Genomic DNA, 26,889 nt, shown 5'->3' with positions numbered 1-26,889 from the left:
GGCAACACTTCCCGCCCGTATTCGGGCAGTTTCTGGGCTGCATCATTGCCCATATGCGGGCGAGCATTGTCGTGGAGAATGGGTGGCTCGAGCAACTGAAGTTGAGTTTCTACATTTTTCTGCACAGGTTTTGTATGAAGTTACGATAGTACACTGCTGTAACGCTTGTTCCACATGGGATTCTATCTGTCATGATGAGTCTTTGGTGATCATAAGCAAAAATCTTCACTTGCTTGAGCTTTGTTTGACTGCGTCGAAATTTTTTTTGGACAGCGATTTCAACTCTGGTTCAGAGTCTCTAATCTGGGTTTCATCAATATATACAACTGGGCAGGAGAATCCTTGACCCTCACGGACGAATCGTTGCTTGAGCAAGGTTGCAATGTCCAGACGTTTCTGCTTGTCTTCAGCAGTACAACAGTGTGGGATACATGTCGCATAAATTTTTCTCTTCTTCAAATCATTCGTCATCATACGGAATACTGATACTGGGGGAATTGCCGTGGCTTCAGAGAGCTCCTTACAAATCGCACTGCAATCTCTTTTCTGAACATGTCCCATAAGTTTCTCACTTCGTTAATCTGTTGACGTTTTTGGTCTTCCGAATCATAGATTATCATCTATGCTCTTACGACCACCACGAAAGCTATCAACCCAACGTGAAACTGTACTACGGTCCCCTGTAAACTCACCACGAACTTCACTTAACGCGCTGTCGTTTTCTGTTGGGTTGTTGCCGCATAAAGTTTCTGTCTTCATGTACGGCCTCTGGTTTTCATCAGTCACAGTACCAGAGACCACTGCATGGTCTATTTCTAACTGTAGCCAATTTTATGTTAGAATACAGAGCGAAAAAACAAACACACATGCTTCTTCCTCTAACTCCCGACTACATGTGTCCTAATTTTCACTGTTGTTACATCAAAGAGTCCACAGTAATTCCAACGTGTGCATTACTTATAAAATGTCCCTAGTAATTACTTACTTCACCGTCTTCTTGCATACTCGTATGTTACAATGAAGTACTTCTATACTGATCATCTTCTGAAAATCAAATAACTAGAGTTCTTATTTGTCTTCTTGTTTCTTCATCTTAGAGTCTTGGGGATCAATAAAGTTGCTGATAACTAATTGTATATCTAATTAAAATATTTATTCGGGGAAGGTAGGTTTCTCGCATAAACTTAGCCTTGTGTCATAAAAGAACGACTAATACAGAAGAGATACACTAAGTTAAAAAAATCGCTATCATGAAGAATGTTTCCTCATCTGAGTTACGGAAATAAAGCATGAAATTCTGTATTAAAACTATACGATGGATCGGCACTCGAACCTGGAACGTTTGTCTTTCGCGGGCGAGTGCGGTACCAACTTTCTATTTATTCTCTTTTTCATAAGGGCCGCCCATCTCCCCTTTTAGCCCATACATTCACTGGCCGACCAGAGTGGCCGAGCGATTTTAGGTGCTATAGTCTGGAACTGCACGACCGCTACGGTCGCAGGTTCGAATCCTGTCTCGAGCATGGATGTGTGTGATGTCCTTAGGTTGGTTAGGTTTAAGTAGTTCTAAGTTCTAGGGGACTGATGACCACAGCAGTTAAGTCCCATAGTGCTCAGAGCCATTTGAACCATTTGCTCACCTTCTTTGCCTTCTACGCTTCTTCGTTGTTTTGTTGTTTCTTCTGTAACATCGTAAAACATGAAAACATCTCCTTCTGTGAAACTAAATGATCTACATTTCTTAAAACACCGTTGTAATTGGTATTCTTCAAAAGGATATTCTACTTGAAATTAAAATTAGTTTCGTATGAACAAATGTATCCTGACTTCTCTGCAGTTGATGGTTGCTGTTCACCAAGGCTGGTGAAATTCTTCTTTCTAGAGAATTGCAAAAACGTCTGAAAACTTCTTCTTGAAGGTGAAGATTTTGTATTCCGTAAACTCCACTTGCTATAGGAAAATTAAATAGTTTCTTCCAAAGCAGAAAGGTTCCGCTCGACGAAAGAAAGATCGCGTTCACTATCACGGAGCCAAAATTCCTTAATTTTTTTTTATTTTTTGTTTTATGTAAACGAAACCTGTGGTCAGGTGTATCGGTCAGTATGGCAGTACAGGGGTAAAAAATCGGGTAAAATTATCTTTGTGTTTTGTGCAATGTAGCAGTATGTGTGCTCCACTGTCAGGTAATACCAATATCTTCTTCTTCTTATGTCTTCAGCCATCAGGTTGGTTAGCAGCAGTTTTCCATGCGTTCCTGTCTTCCCCTTCGCCCTTGAGAGCTGTGTAGGTAGTGCTGCTGGTATCTTCATGTTCTGGTTGATGTATTCTAGTCTTGGTCTGCTTCTTGTATTTTTCCCGTCTACTGTCTCTTCAACGATGTTTTTAATGATACCATCACGTCTGAATAGATGGCCGACCCATGTGTTGCTTCTGTGTCTGATGAACTTCAGAAGACACGGCTTTTGTTCCTTTGCTCTGTCGAGACCTTCTTCGCGTGATGTCTTGTCTGCGCAGGAAATCTTGAGCATTCAACAGTAGCACCTCATCTCGAAGTCTGTTATTTTATATTTTGTCTGCTTCTGTTGTGTCCCTGTTTCACTTCCGTACAGCAGCACACTCGAAATAAATGTCTTTATGAGGTTTTTCCTGAGACGTTCGTCTATGCTGCTGGATGTGAAAAGGTTTCTTCTCTTGTTTAAAGCAGCATTTGCCAGGTGGATCTGGCTTGCAATATCGTTCCTTGACCTTCCATCTGATTTAATTTCACTCCCTCTTAGTTCCACCATGTTTTCCTTTTGTTCTTGACCAGTCCTAAAGTTTTCTCTGCTTTTATAGTAATTTGTACATGGAGTTCATGCGAACACTTTTTCTGTTGTCTCAGTTCCTTCTCTAAATTTTTCTATATTTTGTATTGCAATATTAGCTGTAATGGAGTTGTATCTGATTAAGTTCTTGGTTGTACTCTTTGTTTTAGATGGAAGAGATCGGATTTTAATCTTAGAGTGACAATGATCTGAACAAAATTCCCAAGTTCTGATTACTATGATATTCATAATTTCCATGATATTCCTTTTAGATATGGCAGTGTGATCAAGTTGAAATTCTCTTAGGTTTGGTGTTGGAGGTGTCCAACTGTTGGCTTTCTGGTGAGTTTGCAAAAATGTGTGGACATCAGTAACTGGGACATGTTACACATAATGATCAGTTTATCACCATTTCTGTTTGTTCTTAAGTGTGCTAGATATTAGCCTATAACTATCTTAAATTTCTTTTCCCTCCCAACTTACACATTGAAGTCGCTGAGAAGTATTTTAACATTGTTTTCAGGTATGTTGGAGATTTCAGATTCCAAGAGACCTGTAAACTGATTTACTTTCTGCAGATTTCTTCTTTTATCATAATTAACAGGGGCATGGCAATTTATAAGGGTATAGCTTCTATTCTTGCACTTCATTGTTAATATGGACATTCTTTCTGATTTCAACGCCAACTGTTATACTGTCTGCGATCTTTTTGCTGGTCCCTTACTTTATAACAGATTATCATCACTGAGATAGATCTACATAGAATCTAACGCGTCATTTCTGCATCCATGTAACGATCGTCTTTGGTGAAGCAATATCGAGAGCTGTTAATTGAATACTGTAGGCTCCGTTTTGGTGTCTTTCGTTTTGATGCCATGATCAGTAAACATCTTGACAACACTTTATTCATCCGAGGCGTAGCGCTCAAATGGTCATACGAAACGCGATATTTAGTCATCCAGAGTTTGAAATATTTTTATTTCCTTGTTTTGAAAGTACTATTCTACCAAGGTATTCTTTTGCAATAGTTTAGTTGAATATGACTGATAAATAACTAAGGCCTTGATCTTTATCACATGGTTTGATGCACCTCCCATAAAAATGAAGTCTGAGAATTCATACCAGTAAAATAATGGCAAAAACTTTTATTATTTGTAGGTTGGTTTACACCATGGCTGCCCTAATTGAGTCAATGAGAATGTGTTACGCGTTACCAATACGTGGATTTCGGCGGTTACTCGAAGACACCACGCTACACGGCTATAGACTCCCAGCGGTTTGTACATTTATTGTGTCACTAAGACCAAAACCAACACTATGTGATAAAAAGTATCCCGACACTCCCAGAAACATATGTCATCCATATTAGGTGCATTATGCTGCCACCTACTGCCAGGTACTTCATATCAGCGACCTCAGTAGTCGTTACATATCCTGAGAGAGCAGAATGGGACGCTCTGCAGAACTCATGGATATCGAACATGATCAGGTGATTGGGTGTTACTTGTATCGTGTGTCTGAGCACGATATTTCCACACTCATAAACTTCCCTGGGTCCACTGTTCGCGATGTGATAGTGAAGTAGGAACGTAAAGGGACACGTACAGCACAAAAGCGTGTAGGCCGACCTCGTCTGTTGAATGATAGAGACCGCTGACAGTTGAAGAGGGTCGTAATGTGTAATAGGCAGACATCTATCCAGACCATCACACAGGAATTCCAAACTGCATCAGAATCCACTGCAAGTACTATGACAGTTAGGCGGGAGGTGAGAAAACTTGGATTTCACGGTCGAGCGGCTGCTCAAAAGCCACACATCAATCACACTGGTCAATGCAGAACGACGCCTCGCTTGGTGTAAGGAGCGTAAGCATTGGACAATTGAACAGCGAAGAAACGTAGTGTGGAGTGACGAATCACGGTACACAATGTGGCGATCCGATGTCAGGGTGTGGGTGTGGTGAATGCACGGTGAATGTCATCTTCCAGTGTGTGTGGCGCCAACAGTAAAATTCGGAGGTTGTGGTGTTGTTTTGGTGTGGTCGTGATTTACGTGAAGGGGGCTTGCACCTCTTGTTGAGTTATCCTGTTACAGCACAGGCCTATGCTGATGTTGTAAGCACCTTCTTGCTTCCCACTATTGAAGAGAAATTTGTGGATGGCAATTGCATCTTTCAACACGATCGAGCACCGGTTGATAATACACGGTCTGTGGCGGACTGATTACACGACAATAATATCCCTGTAATGGACTGGCCTGCAGGGAGTCCTGACCTGAATCCTTTAGAGCACTTTTGGGATGTTTTGGAACGTCGACTTCGAGCCAGGCCTCACCTAACGACATCGATACCTCTCCTCAGCGCAGCACTCCATGAAGAATGGGCTGCCGTTCTCCAAGAAACCTTCCAGCAGCTGAATGAACGTAATCCTGAGAGAGTGTGCCAACACGATATTGAAATCCAGCATTACCGATGGAGGGCTTCACGAACTTGTAAGTCATTTTCAGCCAGGTGTCCGGATACTTTTGATCACATAGTGTACATCAGCCACTAATTAGAAACTTACTTTGTCTCATTATCAGTACTTACCAGATGGAATCTTTAGTTGATATACTAACCTTGAAAGGAAATATCAGTAGTTTTTGTGCCAGAATTGTTCATTTTTTTTATTTATATAGTAATATAGTATAGCGTGAGCCAACTTACGAGGGTACGGATTATCAAGCTCTATTTTTTTTTAAGTCTCCGTTGATGATTATTCTCTTACCCCCCCCCCCCCCCCTGATCACTCTGTTTTTGCATCTGTTACTAACTGACATCCAATACATTTCCATTCTACACTGTCAAGTTCCCCTTGGGCGTTCTGGTAACTGATCAAAAATAAAAACTGTCCTGGAGGAGAAATTGTATCTAACCAAATTACTATATTTACAGGACGGTGCTGATCCGGTTATCTATAGTAATAATTACTTTGCCGATAAAATACCTCAGTGATGCCGATATCAATGTGTATATCAGCGAGTATCTGCTGTAATAATTGATTTAAAGAACAAGCTACAAGTTCGAGGAGCTGTCATCCATTGAAACAAACACTAGGCCAGTGAGACTCACTTCATCTGCTGGGAAAACGCTGTAACCTGAGTCAAGGGGAGGTAAACGTAAAAGGGTAGAGCTCTATTTATTATCGGCAGTTAAAAACATGTGACACATAATGCTACCACTTAGAGAACTCTACGCAAGCGATGGGAAAGAACATCATGTGCACTCAGTGTGTCTACCTGTGGATCTTATTCGAAATGCTGAAGAGGTTATTTCGGCAGTCATTCAAGGAACAGGTTGTACCAACTGCAGATAGTGGCGTTCGTTGGGAGAAACGATGCCTGTCGTCTGGTTTCTGATGTCATACTTAGATCAATCCATAAACCAGCAGAGAAGGTTAGTATGCAACATTCTTCCCAGAACTGATAACGGCCCCCACGTTCTGCGGTGCGTTGAAGGATTAAAGGAAGGTTTAAACCAGAGCCTGTGAAGGTCATGCACAAGCTAGGCAGTTACTTCCTAGAATTGCGCTGCAATGTCACGAAACGTAAGCCCCCCCCCCTTAAGTGTCTCGGGTATCATCTACCCATCAGAGGCTGCTACCCAGGTAACTGAATCAGTGTACCTGACTATGTGTTGAATGAACGTGAGTTTTTTTTTTTTTTTTTTTTTTTTTTTTTTGAGAAAGTGACTCTTCATGCAGTCTACATAATACACCGAAGCAGCGGCAAGGAAACAGATGTAGGCATGCATATTCAAATATAGACATATGTAAGAAGGCAGAATACGGCGCTGCGGTTTGCAGAGCCTATTTGAGACAAGGGTCTGGCCCAGTAATTAGATCGGTTACTACGCTAATAATTGCAGGTTATCAAGATTTAAGTGAGTTTAAACGTGGTGTTATAGTCGGTGCACGAACAATGGACACGGCATCACCGAGACAGCGAACAAGTGGGGATTTTCCCCTACGACCATTTCACGACTGAGCCGCGAATGTCGGGAATCCTATAAACCATCAAATCGCCAACATCGCTGCGGCCTGAAAAAGATTCTGCAAGGATAGGACGAACTACGACTAAAGAGAATCGTTCAACGTCACAGGATTGCAACCCTTCCGCAAATTGCTGCAGATTTGAACACTGGGCCCTCAACAAGTGTCAGCGTATGAACCATTCAACGAAACGTCATCGATATGGGCTTTTGGAGCCGTAGGGTCGCTAATGTACCTTTGATGACTGCATGACACAAAGCTTGACGCCTCGCCTGGGCCCGTCAGTATCGACATTGGACTGTTGATGACTGGAAACATGTTGCCTGGTCGGACGAATCTCGTTTCAAATTTTATAGATTGGATGGACGTGTATGGGTATGGGGACATGCTCATGAAACCATGGACCCTGCATATCAGCAGGGGTCTGTTCATTCTGGTGGAGGCTCGGTAATGGTTTGGCGCGCGCAGTTGTAGTGCTATGGGACCTCTGATACATCTAGATACGACTGACAGGTGACGCGTATGTAAGTATCCTGTCTGATCACCTGCATCCTCTCATGTCCACTGTGCATTCCGATGGACATGGACATTTCCAGCCTGACAATGCGACACCACACAAATCCAGAATTGCTGTAGAGAGTCGCCAGGAACACTCTTCTGAGTTTAAACAGTTCCGCTGGCTACCATGTCCCCAGACATGAACATTATTTAACGTCTCTGGGATGCCTTGTTATGTGCTGTTCAGAAGATATCTCCACCCCTTTGTATTCTTATGGATTTATGGACAGCCCTGCAGGATTCATGGTGCCAGTTCCCTCCAGCACTATTTCAGACATTAGTCGAGTCCATACCACGCCGTGTTGCGACTCTTCCACGATATTAGGCAGGTGTCACAGTTTCTTTGGCTCTGCAGTGTAAGAGCTGTAAGAGACCTAGAAGCATCAGTGTAATATCCAAAGAAACCCTTCTCTCAGGCAACAGTATTAAAATGCTAGTACATAACTGCTGAATCATTCGCAACATGTGCCATGTTTTGAAACGTTCCTGAAAACCAGTGCTCAGGTTATACTAGGTACAGAAAACTGATTGAAACCTAAAATACTCAGCAGAGTGATTTATTGGGAAGCGTATATCAATGGGACAGACTGCTGGGAAAAAGAGATGTGAAGAGGTGTTATATTAGTTTCAGTAGACAAAAAACTCAAACCCACGACGATAGAAATCCAAATTGCATGTGAGAAGGTTTGGGCAAGATTCGGCTTGTCTGTGGGTATACACTTGTAACTCTATCCTTCTGTCGACCGCCAGACTCGCCCCTCGTGATGCATTCAAGAATTTTAAAGAGAACCTCAGTTCGTTAGTACCTAAATTCCCCAGTGAAGCTGTAAACATTGCATAAGACAGATGACTCGCAATATGATGGCTGTGGATGGAGTTGTACATTACAGTGGTATCACTCTTGGAAAAATTCTTGTAGTAGTTGGTGTTAGAGCTACACCTTCTTTAAACTGAAGTCAGCTAATAGGTATACTTGATTAAAGGAAGTGCTTCTAACTAAGGACTCACCTCCTGAGAATGTAATGCTTCCAAGTAGAGAAGGAATTAGCATATTTCATCAAAATATAAGAGGTATTAGAGATAAAGTTAGTGAACTGCTAATAGATGTAAACTCTGAAATTATTGGTGTATCAGAGCACCACTTAAAAAATTTTATAATTCAGAGGCTTCCTTTACCAGGCTAGAGATTAGCTGGCTGTTTCTCGAGGAGTTCCTTGCGGTGTGGGGGAGTGGCTCTGTACGTAAAAAACAGTATTTCATTTGAGTCCATAGACGTATCACGATGCTGCACTGAACAGATATTTGAAAGTTGTGCAGTATTAGTTGAATTTAGTGAAACTAAACTTCTAATTGCTGTTGTTTATAGGTCCCCTAACTCCAACTTCAGAGTATTTTTGCTTAAGCTAGAGAGGGTTCTTGATTCACTTTGTAGGAAGTACCAGAAAGTAGTTATATGTGGTGACTTCAATATTAATTTTGTACATGATTGTGTAAGAAAAAGGATGTTGGTAGGTCTCCTAAATTCATATGATCTGATGCAAACTGTGTTTTTCCACCTAGGGTGCAGGGTAACAACAGTAGCACTGCCATAGATACTATTTTTATTCATTCTTCATTACTAGATGGGCATTCTGTTAGTAAAAGCGTGAATGGCCTTTCAGACCATGGTGCACAAATTGTAACACTAAAAGATTTTTGTACTCAAACCAATGTCGTATTTAATTACAAACTACATAGGAAAGTTAATCCAACAGCAATAGAGAGTATTTCAAAACTTGTCAAGGAACAAGAGTGGCAAGATGTTTATAGTGCCGATAATATAGATGATAAATACAATGCTTTCCATAACACATTTCTCATGCTAAACAGTATTGTAAGGTGCTTAATAATGTTATTAGCCAGGCAAAAAGTATGTGGTATCCAAATAGAATAGCTAATTCACAGGATGAAATTAAAGCCATATGGTCAGTTGTGAAGGAAGTGTCTGGTGAGCAGCACAAGGTTGATGATATAAAGTCAGTTCACAGTAATAATATTTCTGTTACTGATAAATCAGATATATGTACAGTATTTAACAACCATTTTCTGAGCATTGCTGGTGAATTAAATAAAAATTTAGTTTCTACAGGAAATCATATAAATTTCTTAACAAATGCCTTTCCGAGATTGGCGTTTGAAATACTCCTTTGTGATACAGACAAGAGGGAGATTGAGTCAATAATTGAATCACTGAAGACTAAGGACTCTCATGGTTATGATGGAGTGCCTAGTAGAATATTAAAGTACTGTGCTGCACATGTTAGCCCTGTATTTAGCCATATTTGTAATTTTTACTTTAGGAATGGTCAGTTTCCTGAGCAATTAAAGTACTCAGTAGTAAAGCCGCTTTATAAAAAGGGAGAAAGGGATAATGTAGATAATTTTAGACCTATTTCTTTGCCATCAGTGTTTGCAAAAGTTATCGAAAAGGCTGTGTATGTAAGGTTAATTGATCATTTTATATCACACAATTTGCTATCAAATGTACAGTTCGGCTTTAGAAGTCGTTTGACAACTGAAAATGCTATATTCTCTTTTCTCTGTGAGGTACTGGATGGGCTAAACAAAAACTTTCGCACGCTTGGCGTATTTTTTGATTTAACAAAGACATTTGACTGTGTGGATCTCACAATTTTGCTCCAGAAGTTGGACCATTATGGAATAAGGGGAGTAGCTCACAATTGGTTCACCTCTTACTTTAGCAACAGGCAGCAAAAGGTCACTATTCAAATTGTTGAAAACGGCTGTGATGCAGGATCTGAGTGGGGTACTGTCAAGTGGGAGGAGGGTGCCCCAGGGATCAATGTTGGGGCCGCTCCTGTTCCTTATTTATATAAATGATATGATCTCTAGTATTATGGGTAACTCTAAAATACTTCTGTTTGCTGATGACACTAGCTTGGTAGTAAAGAATGTTGTGTGCAACATTGACTCGGTTTCAAGTAGTGCAGTACATGACCGTAGTTCATGGCTTGTAGAAAATAAACTAATGTTAAGTCACAGTAAGACTCAGTTTTTACAGTTTCTAACACACAATTCAACTAAACCTGACCTTTTAATCTCACAGAACGGGCATATGATTAGTGAAACTGAAAAGTTCAAATTCCTAGGTATTCAGCTAGATAGTAAGCTGTCGTGGAAAGCCCACGTTCAGGATCTTGTTGAAAGACTTAATACTGCCATTTTCACTATTCGAACGGTATCGAAAGTGAGTGATACTTCGACACGTAAATTAGTCTACTCTGCTTATTTTCATTCACTTATGTCGTATGGTATTATGTTTTGGGGTAACTCTTCCCATTCTAGAAGGATATTTTTCGATCAGAAACGGGCGGTTTGGACAATAAGTGGTGTGAGTTAACGAACCTCTTGTTGACCTCTTTTCACGTGTGTGGGTATTTTGACATTGGCCTCTCAATATGTATATTCCTTATTGTCGTTTCTTGTTATCAATATTAGTTTACTTCCGAGAATGAGCAGCTTTCACTCGGTTAAAACTCGGCAGAAATCAAACCTCCATTTGGATCGGACTTCCTTAACTCTTGTGCAAAAAGGTGTGCAGTATATTGCTGCACCCATTTTCAATAAGCTGCCACCCGAATTCAGAAATCTTAGCAGTAATCCACGCGCTTTCAAATTCAAACTCAAGAGTTTCCTCATGGGTCACTCCTATTCTGTCGAGGAGTTCCTTCCAAAATTAAGCTGATTCTCATTGTATAGCTGATAGCGTTTGCTTAAAATTATGGACTGATTTTCTTGCAGGTTCATGAACATTTATTTTTATCTGTTATTACTTTTATGTTGTAAGTTCATGTACTGACGCGTTCCATAACCTTGGAGATTTGCTCCTGAATTTGGTCCTACGAAACTTGACGTGTAAATAAATAAATGAACCATCATTATTGTTCAATGTGCATGATTGCACAAGTTCAGCAGCCAGCAGTTGTGGCACTGCTAGTCAGGTCAGCTTATCCGCTGTCGTATTACATCGGATAAGAGAAATCAGTTTTTAATTGTCCTGAGGCAAAAAACTGCATAAAAAGGAAAATGACGTTGGGTTTTAAAGGAAGATAACAACGGTTTCTAACTGTCGTCAGACTGGCACAAGACGTTTTCGATATTCTTTCACCATTTTCAGCCATATGATGACATATGGAAAAAGTATGTTCCACAGCAGATCAGAATGTGTCTGGGGTCACTTTCAGAATGCAATGTGCAATGCCTGCCTACAGTTCAGTTCTGTTCATACATGGAGCACTGGAGACAACATGTTTCAATTGACCCTGCAGCTATAAATCACATGGATTAATATCAGGTGAGTAGTAGGGCAAGATCAGCATCACACCAATCTGCATTTTTGCCAAATTTATTCTAGATGGCGGGTCCAAGATGGCAGCAACACACTTTGTCGTCATTGTGGGAAGTTCAAATTTTGGTGGTAAGCTCAAATTATGGTGGGAAAAATGTTCATTTGGGCTACCTCCACTAACCTAACCCCTCTCCCAACTCCCTCCCCCCCTACTCCTCCTCCAACTGGAAATTGACAGGAAAAGGACACTCATCTCTGCTGTGCTGTCGGATAGGGTGGCTGTAAGTCTTTATTTTGTATGCATTGAAGCCTCCCCTTCTCTCGCCAAACTGGAAATTCGTGGGCAAAAATTTGAAAATTTTTGGTAAGATCTTATGGGACCAAACTGCTTAGGTCATCTGTCCCTAAGCTTATGCACTATTTATTCTAACTTAAACTAACTTACATTAAAGACAACACACACTTCCATGCCGGAGGGAAGACTCGATCCTCTGATGGTTGGGAGCCATGCAGACCGTGGCAAGACGCCTCAGACCACATGGCTGCACCATATGCAACTGGACGGGAAAAGGACTCAATCTGTGTTGGCCTACTGAATAGGATGGACGTAAGTATGCATTGTTTATTCAAACAATTTTGATTGTCATGGACAGTAGCTCAGTGTTCACCATGAGGTCTGGAGACCAGCTGACCTAGTTCACAATATTATCACCAGAGGGCGCTGTCGGCCCTCCTCTGTCCTACCGTGACATAATCCAAGTTGGCGGTTTGGGGGGGAAATGGCTGCAAAAGACTCAGTCTGTGTCTAGCTGCTGAGCTGGGAGGACGGATGTAATTGTTTACTGTGTCCAATGGATGTGATGTATGTGCCGAAAAAGGATGAGTATGTTAGCTGCAAGCAAGCATCTGAGGGATGTGTCGATAGCAGTGATATTTTATGAAGATGTTCATCCCAGAGTCTCTGCACCCCGTTGGAATAGAAGCAACGCGCCAGGCTCCCTGCCCCAATTGTCTCTGCGCCGGTTTACAGCACGGCCCTGTGGTAGTTGCAGGACCACGCACTAAGCACTTCCTGTCGCTTTGAAAATACCCGCCGTTTTCCTCCTTCCTCATCCCCAGTACACAGATGCCCTTCGTCACTGAACATAATCTGCTTCAGGATTTATTACACCAGGTGTTGCAGAATATTGCCACATACATATCTTGAAGATGTTACAGAAAAAAAATGTACCACTGTATAAAGAGAGAGAGAGAGAGAGAGCATCCAAACGATACGAGAATATTTAAACAATTCCAAGCTTTACCACCAGAGCCAGACTTGAACACGGACTCTAAAAAATTGTAGCACACTTTTGAAACAACCCCAGTGATACTTAGGACGCTTTTGTGGAAAATACCCTTGTCTTTGAGCATGAGATGCTTCAGGATTTATTAAATCCAACTGAATATGTCTGTAGATATACTTTAAAAAAAGATCTCGGTGCAGTTGTTTGCTTCAATTTTGTGATGTGTATTGCCACACTCGAGAACGGGCTCTAAAAAGATCCCTGCACACTTGAGAAACCACCCTGAGACACTTCACACGTCTTCGTGGGAAACAGATCCTGAAACCGACATCAGCCACAATATCTGATTTTGCACGCCAAAACGATGGTTTTTGGAAGTCAAAATACATATCTCTGATACTCTAAACAGGACGCTCAACACTTTTAGAGCTCTGTCTGCTTGTTTGAAGGCACTGCCAGAGAGAGAGAGAAAGAGAGAGAGAGAGAGAGAGAGAGAGAGAGTGGGACTTCTGTGGAATTCATCACTTTTCGGAAACAGTGGCGGGGCTTGGTTTTTTATATTTGCTGCAGGCGTTAGGAACGTTATTTTCCTCACTTCTCGAAGTGCGCACTGCTGTGGTACCTCAGAAAATAAGATCAGAAAAATTACACTAATGGAATTCGAAGTACTGCCCCACAGACGAGAAAAATGGCTGCAATTTTCGGCGAATGTTCCATGTCCTACAGCTGCTGGTCTGAAGATGCTCTGAAGCCACAATGGCAAATGCGGGACAGTAACCCTCCAAATCTGGATGGTCTACTTGGACATGTCTCTGAATACTAATACAAAGAAGACATCGCGTTACTCTCAGACGTCACAGACATTTCCGTAGATACGTTTCCCCTGTCTTGTTTGAACGAGTCTGTAGAAACTCCTAAGATCTGTAGAAATGAAGTCTTGTGAGTGGAGCATTCTGAGTGGAGAATTCTGACTGGCTCTTACTTAATTTACCTGCCAAACTGCTGCCAGTGTGGGAGCACTGTCCACCATTATCTTAAGACGAGACTTTTAGTCGGAAATGTATTTTTTGCAGATCGAGAAAAACATAGAACAGTCATTTTGCACTGACAGTTAAACCCTTCAAAAAGTGGTCCATAGATCATGAAATACGGAAGAAAAGAGATTTCAGAAATTGCGCTGCTCTGCTACTGACGAGGAAAGCTTCAAACTTTTTCAGCATGAAACCGATCTCCAACCGGATTATATCACCACATGCTATATCGATTTCGTAAACATAAACATACAATATGTATCTTGCACCATAAATAATCACAACTTATGCAGCCTGCATATAGGTATCAACCACCAGACTCTCGTACATACATAAGCCTAGGTGGCGTTGCTTCCTTCGACAGTCGGCGGAATACCCTTTGTCGCATGTGCTGTTACTGTTTCCGTAACTATACCGCGCAGTGCAAGGTTTAACTCATGTATCACAACGCATCCTTATAGCGACGACTATAATTATAGTCTTATAGACTTTGCGAGGAAGACGTGACTGCAATATGAAGCGGTTCCTGATTACTGACAAACATCAAGACACCAGAGGTCCGTCAACTGGCAGAGGGGAAGCACAATCAGTGGTGAAGAAAGTCTGCAGTGTGTAGCTTGTTTAACGATTTTAGCTGCTGACGGCATGAAACCTAACAAGTTAAAGAGATATCTTGAAACCAAACGTCCTGAATTGACAGGAAAACCAAAAGATTTTTTTAATCAAGAAACTAAATGTTTTGTTATCTACCCAGAAGAACTTTGCTAGAACTACGAATGTGACGTCTAAGGGCCTTTTAGCCTTTTACCATATGTCTCATACAATTTCTAAATGCAAGAAACCACACACTGTTGCAGAAACTCTGGTTTTACCAGCAGCGATTGATGTAGTCAACAATGTTTGGCGACTCATTCGCTTAACATTTGAATAGTATTCCTGACTCTAATGTCACGATGCATAGAAGAATTTTAGACATTTCTGACGATTTATTAGAGCAGTTAATCGATAAATTACGCAACAACTATTTTGCGCTTCAGGTGGACGAAGCAACTGATACTCACAAAGGTGCTCATTTGATTGCTCATGTTCCTTTCCTTGACGAATTTAACATTTGAGAGGGGTTTCTTTTTATTGAGCCGATACTGAAAACAGCTACAGCTGAAAGCCTTTTTAATATGCTCAATACTTTTTTTAATCAAAACGGTATTTCATGAAATAGGTGCATTGGAGTATGTACAGACGGAGCTCGCTCAATGTCTGGTACTCATGGTGTATTGCAAGCGAAAGTTAAAGCTGTAGCTCCTGATACTGTATGGACTGACTGCATGATACATCAAGAAACTCTAGTCGCTAAATAACTTTGTCCATTACTTCATGATGTTCTGCAAACGGTTATACAAACATTTGACATTATTAAAGCAAAATCTATAAATTCGAGGCTTCTTAAAGTGCTGCGTGAGGAGATGGCTTTTCTGAACACACACAGTTGCTCTGTTTTTAGTAATGTTCGATGACATTCAAGGGGTAAGGTACTGAAAAGAATCTTTTTACTGCGGGATGAGGTATTCTGTTTTGGAACGGAGAGGAGTCACTCTTTGGCAGACTGTTTCAACAACTGAGATGTTTATTTAAAAAGGCTTACCTCACTGATATTTTTGAGAAACTAAATATTCTTAACACTTCACTTGAAGGTAATCAGGGTACTGTACTATCTTGAAACACAAGGTTGATAAAGAAATTAGAGCTGCAGCAAAACCGAATAGAGAGTGGCATACTAGATATGATCCGTACTATAGTGACACTGTTAGAGGATACAGATAATATACTTCTAAAGTGATAAAAGCTTACTTTCTTCATCATCTTGCAACATTAAAAGTTCAATTCGTGAAATATTTCATTAATGATTTCGGTAAACTTAATTAGATAAAAATCCATTCAAAAATGATCATCTGTAAATATAAAAGAGCAAGAATAAGTTATTGAACTCACTTGCGATACTTCAATGACGAGTAAATTTAATGAAGTGTCTTTGTTCGAATTTTGAATACACTTCAGCAAGGACTTCCCAATGCTAAGCAAAAATCCAACAAAGATCCTGATTCCTTTCGCAACAACGTAATGCATGAGCCTGGGTTTCCAGCTGTGTCATCTTTGGAGTTGAACCACTGTTCAAAGCTAAATGTAAACAAAAAACTTCGATTGACTCTTTCTGCTATTCCTCCAAGTCTTGAGAAACTTTGCTCTCAAAATCAAGATCACCCATCACACTGAACATTTTAATTTAAATTTTTATTGCTCTTGTAATTCTTGTTTGCTGAATTTTAAATAATGTTCATGTCATAGTTTCTAAATAAATGAAAGTGTGGCCAATGTAAAAAAATTGTTCCATATTTTCATTATACTAGTCCTGTTAATTTTGCTTTCTGCTACGTAAGATCCTTTTAAATCGACTATGGAAAAATAATAAGAAAAAAATTTAAAATATGACTATTTTAATAACAAAGGGCAGGGAGCCTGATACTATTTTCCTTGTGAGTGGGGGGGGGGGGGATTGGGAGGGGCAGAGGTTAAAAGTTTGAGAACCTCTGATAAGATGGTGATCGCTGGGGTGTGTATCAACAGCTCAAAAGTGCAGGTGCACGTTGCCTGCGGTGTAAGTTAATAAAATCACTGGATTAAGACAGTGATTTGGATGAGGAACCTGGTATGAAGCCGGTATTTGCAACTCCCTCATTCCGCCGCCACATATTTCTCCAGTATTTGTAACACATTCTGTCTCAATATCATGACAGAGAATTATTTAAAAAAAGAATGCAGCTCTAGGTTGCGGTCGTAAGAAATGTACAAAATAGTGATACGCTTTCTAGTAGAAATGTTGTCTGCGATTTGGAATCAAGCCTTTCCATTCAACCCAGCATCTGCAGCATCGTCGACAGGACTGACTGCGGACCTTTGGTACAGAGTCGAGTGGAGGGTCTGAATCAGTGGCTGAGACGGTTCTGCGACCGTGTGGCCGACTTGCGCCATAGGGTGGTGGCGTTTCGTGTTCCACTGGATAGGTCAGGAGTCCACTACACGCAACAAGCGGCTACGCGGATAGCAGGGGTTGTGTGGCATGGGCTGGGCGGTTTTTTAGGTTAGATGGCCTCGGGCAAGTACAGAAAGGGCAACAGCCTCAAAGGGTGCGGGGCAAAGTCAGGATATGCGGGGACCAAGCAGCAATCGGTGTTGTAATTGTAAACTGTCGAAGTTGCATTGGTAAAGTACCGGAACTTCAAGCGCTGATAGAAAGCACCGAAGCTGAAATCGTAATAGGTACAGAAAGCTGGCTGAAGCCAGAGATAAATTCAGCCAAAATTTTTACAAAGGCACAGACGGTGTTTAGAAAGGATAGATTGCATGCAACCGATGGTGGCGTGTTTGTCGCTGTTAGTAGTAGTTTATCCTGTAGTGAAGCAGAAGTGGATAGTTACTGTGAAATATTATGGGTGGAGGTTACACTCAACAACCGAGCTAGGTTAATAATAGGCTTCTTTTACCGACCTCCCGACTCAGCAGCATTAGTGGCAGAACAACTAAGAGAAAATTTGGAATACATTTCACATAAATTTTCTCAGCATGTTATAGTCTTAGGTGGAGATTTCAATTTACCAGACATAGACTGGGACACTCAGATGTTTAGGACGGGTGGTAGGGACAGAGGATCGAGTGACATTATACTGAGTGCACTATCCGAAAATTACCTCGAGCAATTAAACAGAGAACCGACTCGTGGAGATAACATCTTGGACCTACTAATAACAAACAGATCCGAACCTTTCGACTCTGTATGTGCAGAACACGGAATCAGTGATCATAAGGCCGTTGCAGCATCCCTGAATGTGAAAGTTAATAGGAATATAAAAAAAGGGAGGAAGGTTTATCTGTTTAGCAAGAGTAATAGAAGGCCGATTTCAGACTACTTAACAGATTAAAACGAAAATTTCTGTTCGATACTGACAATGTTGAGTGTTTATGGAAAAAGTTCAAGGCAATCGTAAAATGCGTTTTAGACAGGTGTGTGCCGAGTAAAACTGTGAGGGACGGGAGAAACCCACCGTGGAACAACAACAAAGTTAGGAATCTACTGCGAAAGCAAAGAGAGCTTCACTCCAAGTTTAAACTCAGCCAAAACCTCTCAGACAAACAGAAGCTACACGGTGTCAAAGTTAGCATAAGGAGGGCTATGCGTGAAGCGTTCAGTGAATTCGAAAGTAAAATTCTATGTACCGACTTGACAGAAAATCCTAGGAAGTTCTGGTCTTACGTTAAATCAGTAAGTGGCTCGAAACAGCATATCCAGACACTCCGGGATGATGATGGCATTGAAACAGAGGATGACACGCGTAAAGCTGAAATACTGAACACCTTTTCCAAAGCTGTTTCACAGAGGAAGACCGCACTGCAGTTCCTTCTCTAAATCCTCGCACAAACGAAAAAGTGGCTGACATCGAAATAAGTGTCCAAGGAATAGAAAAGCAACTGGAATCACTCAACAGAAGAAAGTCCACTGGACCTGACGGGATACCAGTTCGATTCTACACAGAGTACGCGAAAGAACTTGCCCCCCTTCTAACAGCCGTGTGCCGCAAGGCTCTAGAGGAACGGAAGGTTCCAAATGATTGGAAACGAGCACAGGTAGTCCCAGTCTTCAAGAAGGGTTGTCGAGCAGATGCGCAAAACTATAGACCTATATCTCTGACGTCGATCTGTTGTAGAATTTTAGAACATGTTTTTTGCTCGAGTATCATGTCGTTTTTGGAAACCCAGAATCTACTCTGTAGGAATCAACATGGATTCCGGAAACATCGATCGTGTGAGACCCAACTCGCTTTATTTGTTCATGAGACCCAGAAAATATTAGATACAGGCTCCCAGGTAGATGCTATTTTTCTTGACTTCAGGAAGGCGTTCGATACAGTTCCTCACTGTCGCCTCATAAACAAAGTAAGAGCCTACGGAATATCAGACTAGCTGTGTGGCTGGATTGAAGAGTTTTTAGCAAACAGAACACAGCATGTTGTTATCAATGGAGAGACGTCTACAGACGTTAAAGTAACCTCTGGCGTGCCACAAGGGAGTGTTATGGGACCATTGCTTTTCACAATATATGTAAATGACCTAGTAGATAGTGTGGGAAGTTCCATGCGGCTTTTCGCTGATCATGCTGTAGTATACAGAGAAGTTGCAGCATTAGAAAATTGTAGCGAAATGCAGGAAGATCTGCAGCGGATATGCACTTGGTGCAGGGAGTGGCAACTGACCCTTAACATAGGTAAATGTAATGTATTGCGAATACGTAGAAAGAAGGATCCTTTATTGTATTATTATATGATAGCAGAACAAACACTGGTAGCAGTTTCTTCTGTAAAATATCTGGGAGTATGCGTGCGGAACGATTTGAAGTGAAATGATCATATAAAATTTATTGTTGGTAAGGAGGGTACCAGGTTGAGATTCATTGGGAGAGTCCTTAGAAAATGTAGTGTATCAACAAAGGAGGTGGCTTACAAAACACTCGTTCGACTTATACTTGAGTATTGCTCATCAGTGTGGGATCCGTACCAGATCGAGTTGATGGAGGAGATAGAGAAGATCCAAAGAAGAGCGGCGCGTTTCGTCACAGGGTTATGTGGCAACTGTGATAGCGTTACGGAGATGTTTAACAAACTCAAATGGCAGACTCTGCAAAATAGGCGCTCTGCATCGTGGTGTAGCTTGCTCGCCAGGTTTCGAGAGGATGCGTTTCTGGATGACGTATCGAATATATTGCTTCCCCCTACTTATGCCTCCCGAGGAGATCACGAATGCAAAATTAAAGAGATTAGAGCGCGCACGGAGGCTTTCAGACAGTCGTTCTTCCCGCGAACCATATGCGACTGGAACAGAAAAGGGAGGTAATGACAGTGGCACGTAAAGTGCCCCCCGCCGCACACCGTTGGGCGGCTTGCGGAGTATAAATGTAGATGTAGATGTAGAACACCGTACCTGCATTGGATCATATGAAAAATTCTTTTAATGGTTACAGCCACTAGTGAATAATATTCATGGCATCCTCATATCTCAAAACAGGTCACCTTTTCTGAACCTACCTGCTACAGTAGAACTTGAACACTTTTTTTTTTTTAGGTAGCTCCTATGCATCTTGTAGCTGTTCCTTAATCTCTGTAACTTTGTCCATGTGATAGTTCCAGTTTAAATCAGAATGAGCAGAAGTCAGAGAGTGTAATATCTACCACCTTCTGCAACCTGGGTAGTAAAGAGTGAACTGACTTAGCACAACAGGACCATGTTTAGAAGTTTCGGTGGAAATAGGAACATGTTGTCATAGTTCCCGCAATAGTGCATGATGTGTAATGCCAAAGCCAAAGGAAACTTCCTCCCACAATACACACACTAGATGATTGTAGATAAAAGACAGTCACTACACACGGGAAGTGGAAGAGCTTTGCAGCACTGTGGAACGTTTCCAAAGGATGAGGATTTTGCTACCACATTGTGGTGTGTCTCCAACCTACACTACTGGCCATTAAAATTGCTACACCAAGAAGAAATGCAGATGGTAAACGAGTATTCGTTGGAAAAATATAATATACTAGAACTGACATGTGATTACATTTTCACGCTATTTGGGTGCATAGATCATGAGAAATCAGTACCCAGAACAATCACCTCTGGCCGAAATAACGGCCTTGATACGCCTGGGCATTGAGTCAAACAGAGCCTGGATGGTGTGTGAAGGTACAGCTGCCCATACAGCTTTAACACTATATCACAATTCATCAAGAGTAGTCACTGGAGTACTGTGACGAGCCAGTTGCTCGGCCACCATTGACCAAACGTTTTCAATTGGTGAGAGATCTGGAGAATGTGCTGGCCAGGGGAGTAGTCGAACATTTTCTGTATCCAGAAAGCCCCGTACAGGACCTGCAAAATGCGGTCGTGCATTATCCTGATGAAATGTAGGGTTTCGCAGGGATCGAATGAATGGTAGAGCCACGGGTCGTAACACATCTGAAATGTAACGTCCACTGTTCAAAGTGCCGTCCATGCGAACAAGAGGTCACCGAGAGGGGTAACCAATGGCACCCATACCATCACCCCTGGTGATACGCCAGTATGACGATGACGAATACACGCTTCCAATGTGCGTTCACCGCGATGTTGCTAAACATGGATGCGACCATCATGATGCTGTAAACAGAACCTGGATTCATCGGAAAAAGTGACGTTTTGCTATTCGTGCACCCAGGTTCGTCGTTGAGTATACCATCGCAGGCACTCCTGTCTGTGATGCAGCGTCAAGGGTAACTGCAGCCATGGTCTCCGAGCTGATGGTCCATGCTACTGCAAACTTCGTCGAACTGTTCGTGCAGATGGTTGTTGCCTTGCACACGTCCCCATCTGTTGACTCAGAGATCGAGACGTGGCTGCGCGATCTGTTACAGCCATGCGGATAAGATACCTGTCATTTCGACTGCTAGTGATACGAGGCCGTTGGGATCCAGCACGGCGTTCCGTACTACCCTCCTGAATCCACCGATTCCATATTCTGCTAACAGTTATTGGATCTCGACCAACGAGAGCAGCACTGTCGTGATACGATAAACCGCAATCGCGATAGGCTACAATCCAACATTTATCAAAGTCGGAAACGTGATGGTACACATTTCTCCCTCTTACACGAGGCATCACAACAATGTTTCACCAAGCAACGCTCGTCAACTGCTGTTTGTGTTTGAGAAATCGTTTGGAAACTTTGCTCATGTCAGTACTTTCTAGGTGTCGCCACCGGCGCCAACCATGTATGAATGCTCTGGAAAGCTAATCATTTGCATATCACAGCATCTTCTTCCTGTCGGTTAATTTTCACGTCTGCAGCACATCATCTTCCTGATGTAGCAATTTTAATGGCCAGTAGTGTACATACAGGTACTGCAGTCCAAAAGTGATCTGCATCCCTCATGGTGCATTCAGGACTGTCACCAAAGCATTCTCTCTACCATCATTATTTTGTACCTGTAACAGATAATGAAAAACAATGAACTATAAAAACTCCACTAACATCATCCAGTAGATGATGTGATGGCATCAAGCAGATGTGCTGACCCTCCATTAAATATACAGGTACTGATGCCCTCAGTCACTTGCACAGACCGGTATACAGTGTCATCGCCTGTATTGTTGGGGGAGGACGATACTGCACAACTATATTCTCAGTTGCAAGAGAGGGCCCCTGTGTTTTTATTTGATACATTGTTCTCTCTCTCTCTCTCTCTCTCTCTCTCTCTCTCTCTCTCTCTCTGCTGTAACACATCCAAGCAGTGTATGACACAGCTTTGCACACAGCCATACATTTTTTCTCCTCCTTGACTTCAAGGTCTGTGTAAGGTTATGAACTGACATTAACACATTTTGATCCATTGGATCTCACAGAAAAGCAGACATCGCACGGTGTAAATTATCTTGTCGCTGCCCCCACAGTACACACATGGGATGATTTTAAATAAAAGACAGCCACAACGTATGGAAACAGGAAGAGTTTTGAGTCATTGTGGAGCATCCCCAAACAACTTACTGAAGGTGATTGATGGTCTATCCATTTGAAATCGTCTTTCACATTGATGATGTAGCTAATGGCTCAGTGTTCCGTTTCGATTGACTCTTCGTATTGTAGTCATGTATGCAGTATTTGTTTAATCCTAACCATCCACGAAAGGTGTTGCCAGTAGTGGGACAAAGGCGGCACCACCCCATTTTTAATTGTTGCCAAATTTATTCAAGGTGGCGGATCGAAGATGGCAGCCATAGATGTGGCAATATCACATTAATGTCATGGTGGAAGTTCAAACATTGGTTGGAGAATAGGTCAAGTGGGCTACCTCCATTAGTGTAACCCTCTCTCCTACCTACTTTCCTCCCCGTTCCCTTTCTCAATCAGGGAATTTGCAGGAAAAGGACGCTGTGTGATGGGCTCTGAAATGGGACTGATGCAAGTATACATTGCTTATTTAAACAATTTGAGTTATCATAGACAGTAGCTCCATCAAGTGTGTTTACCACCAGGTTCATGCTGCTACTGACCTAGTTCACAGCAATGCGCTGTCACCCAAGATGGCGGTCTGTGGAAAAATCGTCGGAAAAGGACTCAGTCTGTGCCTAGCTGTTGGACTATGGGGACAGACGTAATTGTTTACTGTGTTCAACAGACGACATGTCTGTGTTGGAGACAAAAGGGTATATTAGCATCTGAGGATTGTGTCAATTGCTATGATATTTGGTGAATATGAATACACTTCATGAAATAATGTAGATGTGGCTAAGTTATGCTTCACCACTCATGCTGATAAATTCGTGAACAGTAACCATAGATTATTCCATATAAGACGAGTTAGTCAGACTTCTGAAGTACAAGATTCAAGATCATCACTCCAGGGTCTCTGCACCCAGCTGGAAGAGAGACAACATACTGCCAGGGAGCGCACCTGCTTACATCACAGTCATGTGCTAGCTGCAGGTCCGTCCACTAAGCCCTTCCTGCCATGTTGGGAATACCTGTGGCGTTCTCCCTTCCCTTACCGGTGCACGGATACCCATTGTCATTGAACATGAACTGCTTCAGGAGTTCAGGAGTTGTTACATCTGGTGTTGCGGAATATTGCCATGTACATAACTTGATTATATCACAAGAGCTTTGCAGATGACATGAGAGCATTTAAACAATTACCAGTTTTATTCCGAGGAATACCGCTACCGCCACAATTGAACACAGACTCTAAAAGAAGATCGCGACATACTTGTGTAACCGTTCCTGAGACATTTCGCGCGCGCTTTTGTAGGAAATACCCTTGTCTCTGGGCACACGCTGCTTCAGGAGCTACTAAATCCAACTGAATACATCTGTAAGTATTTTCGACAAACTTAGCTGCGCAGTTGTTTGCTTCAATTTTGCGTGGATACCGCCACACTGAAATACTAATTATAAAAAAAAGATTGTTGCACACTGGTAAAACCTCACTGAAATTCTTTTGTGGGAAACAGATCCTGAAACCGATATCAGCGGCAACGTCTGATTTTACACCCCAAAAAGATGGTATCTGGAAGCCGAAATAAATATCTGTGTAAATTTAAAAACAGGACGCTCACCACATTTCAAGTTTTAGGTGCTTGTTTCCAAGCGCTGCCAGAGAGAGAGAAAAATTTCTATGTCCGACAGCTGCTGTGGTGTTCATCAATTTTCTGAAGTAGTGAGTGGGTGTACTTTCTATCTGCTGCTGCTGGACTCAGGGAGATTATTTTTCCCTTACTTCTCGAAGCACACACTGGTGTTTAAGCACAGACAGAAAACCATAACAATTACACAAACAGAATTCGAAGCACTGTCCTACACACGAAAAAAACAGCTGGATTTTTGGTGTCCTACAGCAGCTGGTTGTATTGCGAATGGGGTATTCTGATTGACTCTTACTGAATTTACCTAAAAAGCTACTGCTGCTGCCAGTGTGGGAGCAGCGGCTGCATTTTTTTTTTTTTTTTTTTTTTGCAGACAAACAAACTACCAGATTTTGAGTGGCAAAACTATTTTGAGCAGACAAAAAAAATCCTTCACCAGTCAAATTGAACTGACAGTTAAATCCTGCAAAAGTGGGGAATAGATCACGAAATATGGAAATTATCACCAAAGACACTTCGTCAGTTACATTGCTCTGCTACTGTTGAGGAAAGCTGGTATTTTTCAGTGTGAAACCGGTCTGCAACTGGGTTGTATGACCACATACCATGTCGATGCACTAGTAAACACAATTTGTATCCTGCACCATACAAAATAATCACTTCTACATCCTGCGTATAGCAATCGACCACCAAACACTAGTACCTATTCCCTGAAAATAGACAGCATAAACAAATGCACTGTATATAGTCCTTGCAGCGCTATATATTTCCCAGGAGGTCAGTCGGTCATCCACCATGGTCACCCACCACAAGGCAACTGCCCCCAGACACGCTTGCCTGATATGCGATCAGAGCATCCTCAGTGGACTGTGATCACTCTCCAAACTGTTGCACAAAGGCTGCATCGGTTCCAATGGGCACAAAAGCATTACCGTTTCATGGACCTGACCTGCTTGCTTGCTTGGTTTCTACACCCATCACCATACTTTGGATTTACAAGAACACATGTATTTTCATATGTTTTACAGAATATCATTCCATTTATGTGGTAGTTGTTGATATCAAGCACGTAGCTGTATGGTATCGATCGCTTGCACAGTATAATTCCGAAGATAAAGAGTGAAAATTATTTCTCTACAAACCCGAAACTTTAGCGAGGTGCAGCGAAGTGGAGCGTGCTGCAAGTCACCGGATAACTAGGGACGTATCTCGTCCTTTATGTGACAACTCGAAAAAATAGTTCTGCGCACAGATACCGATGTAAGTGATTTAACAGATTCCAAATCATCCTTCTTCTTTACATCTAGGAGCACAGAAGACGCACCACAATCGATGTTTTCTCAACAAAATAATGATGTGGAAATGTTTAAAAGTGGTCAACTGGACTATATACATGGGAGGGCATAATGGTTCAGCGCAAACACATGTGTATATTGAATCTTCTCAAATTTGCATGGAGAACACAAGCGATCACGAAGGCTCTCCAACACCTACTGTGTGTTAGTTCGCTATTCGGCCGTCTAGAGGGTGACACGGTCGGGTCAGCTACATTCCTGTACCACAGCCAGCTGCTCCAGTCTGGACAGCTGAAACTGTAAGCTGTAAACGTCAATCGTTCCAGCGACATGCTACTGCTACGTCCCAGACAGGATCGTGCTAGGGAACCAGCCACATACATTTTATCACTCTACTTACAATTGGATATTACGATTGCATCCCCAATCTGACGACACTCGACAATGAGAGAAGAATTGCAAATACCCCCTCCTGACGCCTGTGGCTCTGGAGATAGAAATATCTGTCCCATTCTTATAACTGACCTTAATTTTCTAAGTAAAAAAATCTTCATTCCCCTTATGACTATCGCAGTTTTCCACGTCAAATCCATACCTTCCTTACGGCAGGATAGTCATTTTCTTTGCACATGGTGGAACACACACATGCTTTATAAGCCCACTGATCACAGTGAATCTGTCAAGGACCGCTTACAATTCTGTGTAATACGAGGGCTATTCGAAAAGTAAGGAACAATAGGACGCGAAATGGAAACCACAGTGAAAACCAAAACGGTTTTAATTGCAACGGATAGCTATTTCTCTACACAGTCGCCGCTCAGACTTAGACATTTGTCTCTTTATAGAAAACAGCCGCCAGTGCGATTCGACAATTTCCTACTCTGGACTGCAGCTCGTTGTCTGTGACAAAATGTCTTCATAGCCAGCGGTTCATTTGGGCACAGATGAACCTCAGGGTTAGCCAATTACGGGTTGTATTGTGGGTGATCAAACACTTCTCATCAAAAACGCTGCAGGAGCATCTTCATTGACCCTGCAAAGTGCGGCCTATATTTGTGGTGCAGAACGAACTTCATGACAGTTATGTTATGTGGATTGCATTGCTTCAGGCGAAATTTGTCGCCAGGCCCTTATAGTTGGCGGGAGACGCTAATTTTAAGCCATCTTTACGGTTTCACTGTGAGCTCCGAACTGAAAAGAGCGACACGATGCCATCGACGTGCATACTAGACACAGTGCTCAACGCATCTGCGCAAAGCTTCATCAGATTTTCACTGTATTTTCCATTTCGTTACCGATCGTTCCTTACTTTCCCAATAACCCTCT

The 26,889-nt window shown here is 42.0% G+C and overlaps 1 protein-coding gene across 1 annotated transcript in view; it reads left to right on the top strand.

Moving 5' to 3' along the window:
- LOC126267291 (methyl farnesoate epoxidase-like) overlaps positions 1 to 26,889 on the top strand; it is a 261,401-nt gene that overhangs the window by 150,085 nt on the left and 84,427 nt on the right. Inside the window, exon 7 of the mRNA XM_049972367.1 lies at positions 3,963 to 4,080. Within this exon, the coding sequence (XP_049828324.1) occupies positions 3,963 to 4,080 (118 nt within the window). The remainder of the gene's footprint in view (positions 1 to 3,962; positions 4,081 to 26,889) is intronic.

Source organism: Schistocerca gregaria, chromosome 4, assembly GCF_023897955.1.
Source record: "Schistocerca gregaria isolate iqSchGreg1 chromosome 4, iqSchGreg1.2, whole genome shotgun sequence".
Lineage (NCBI taxonomy): Eukaryota > Metazoa > Arthropoda > Insecta > Orthoptera > Acrididae > Schistocerca > Schistocerca gregaria.
This window is presented reverse-complemented; position numbering and strand designations above follow the sequence as displayed.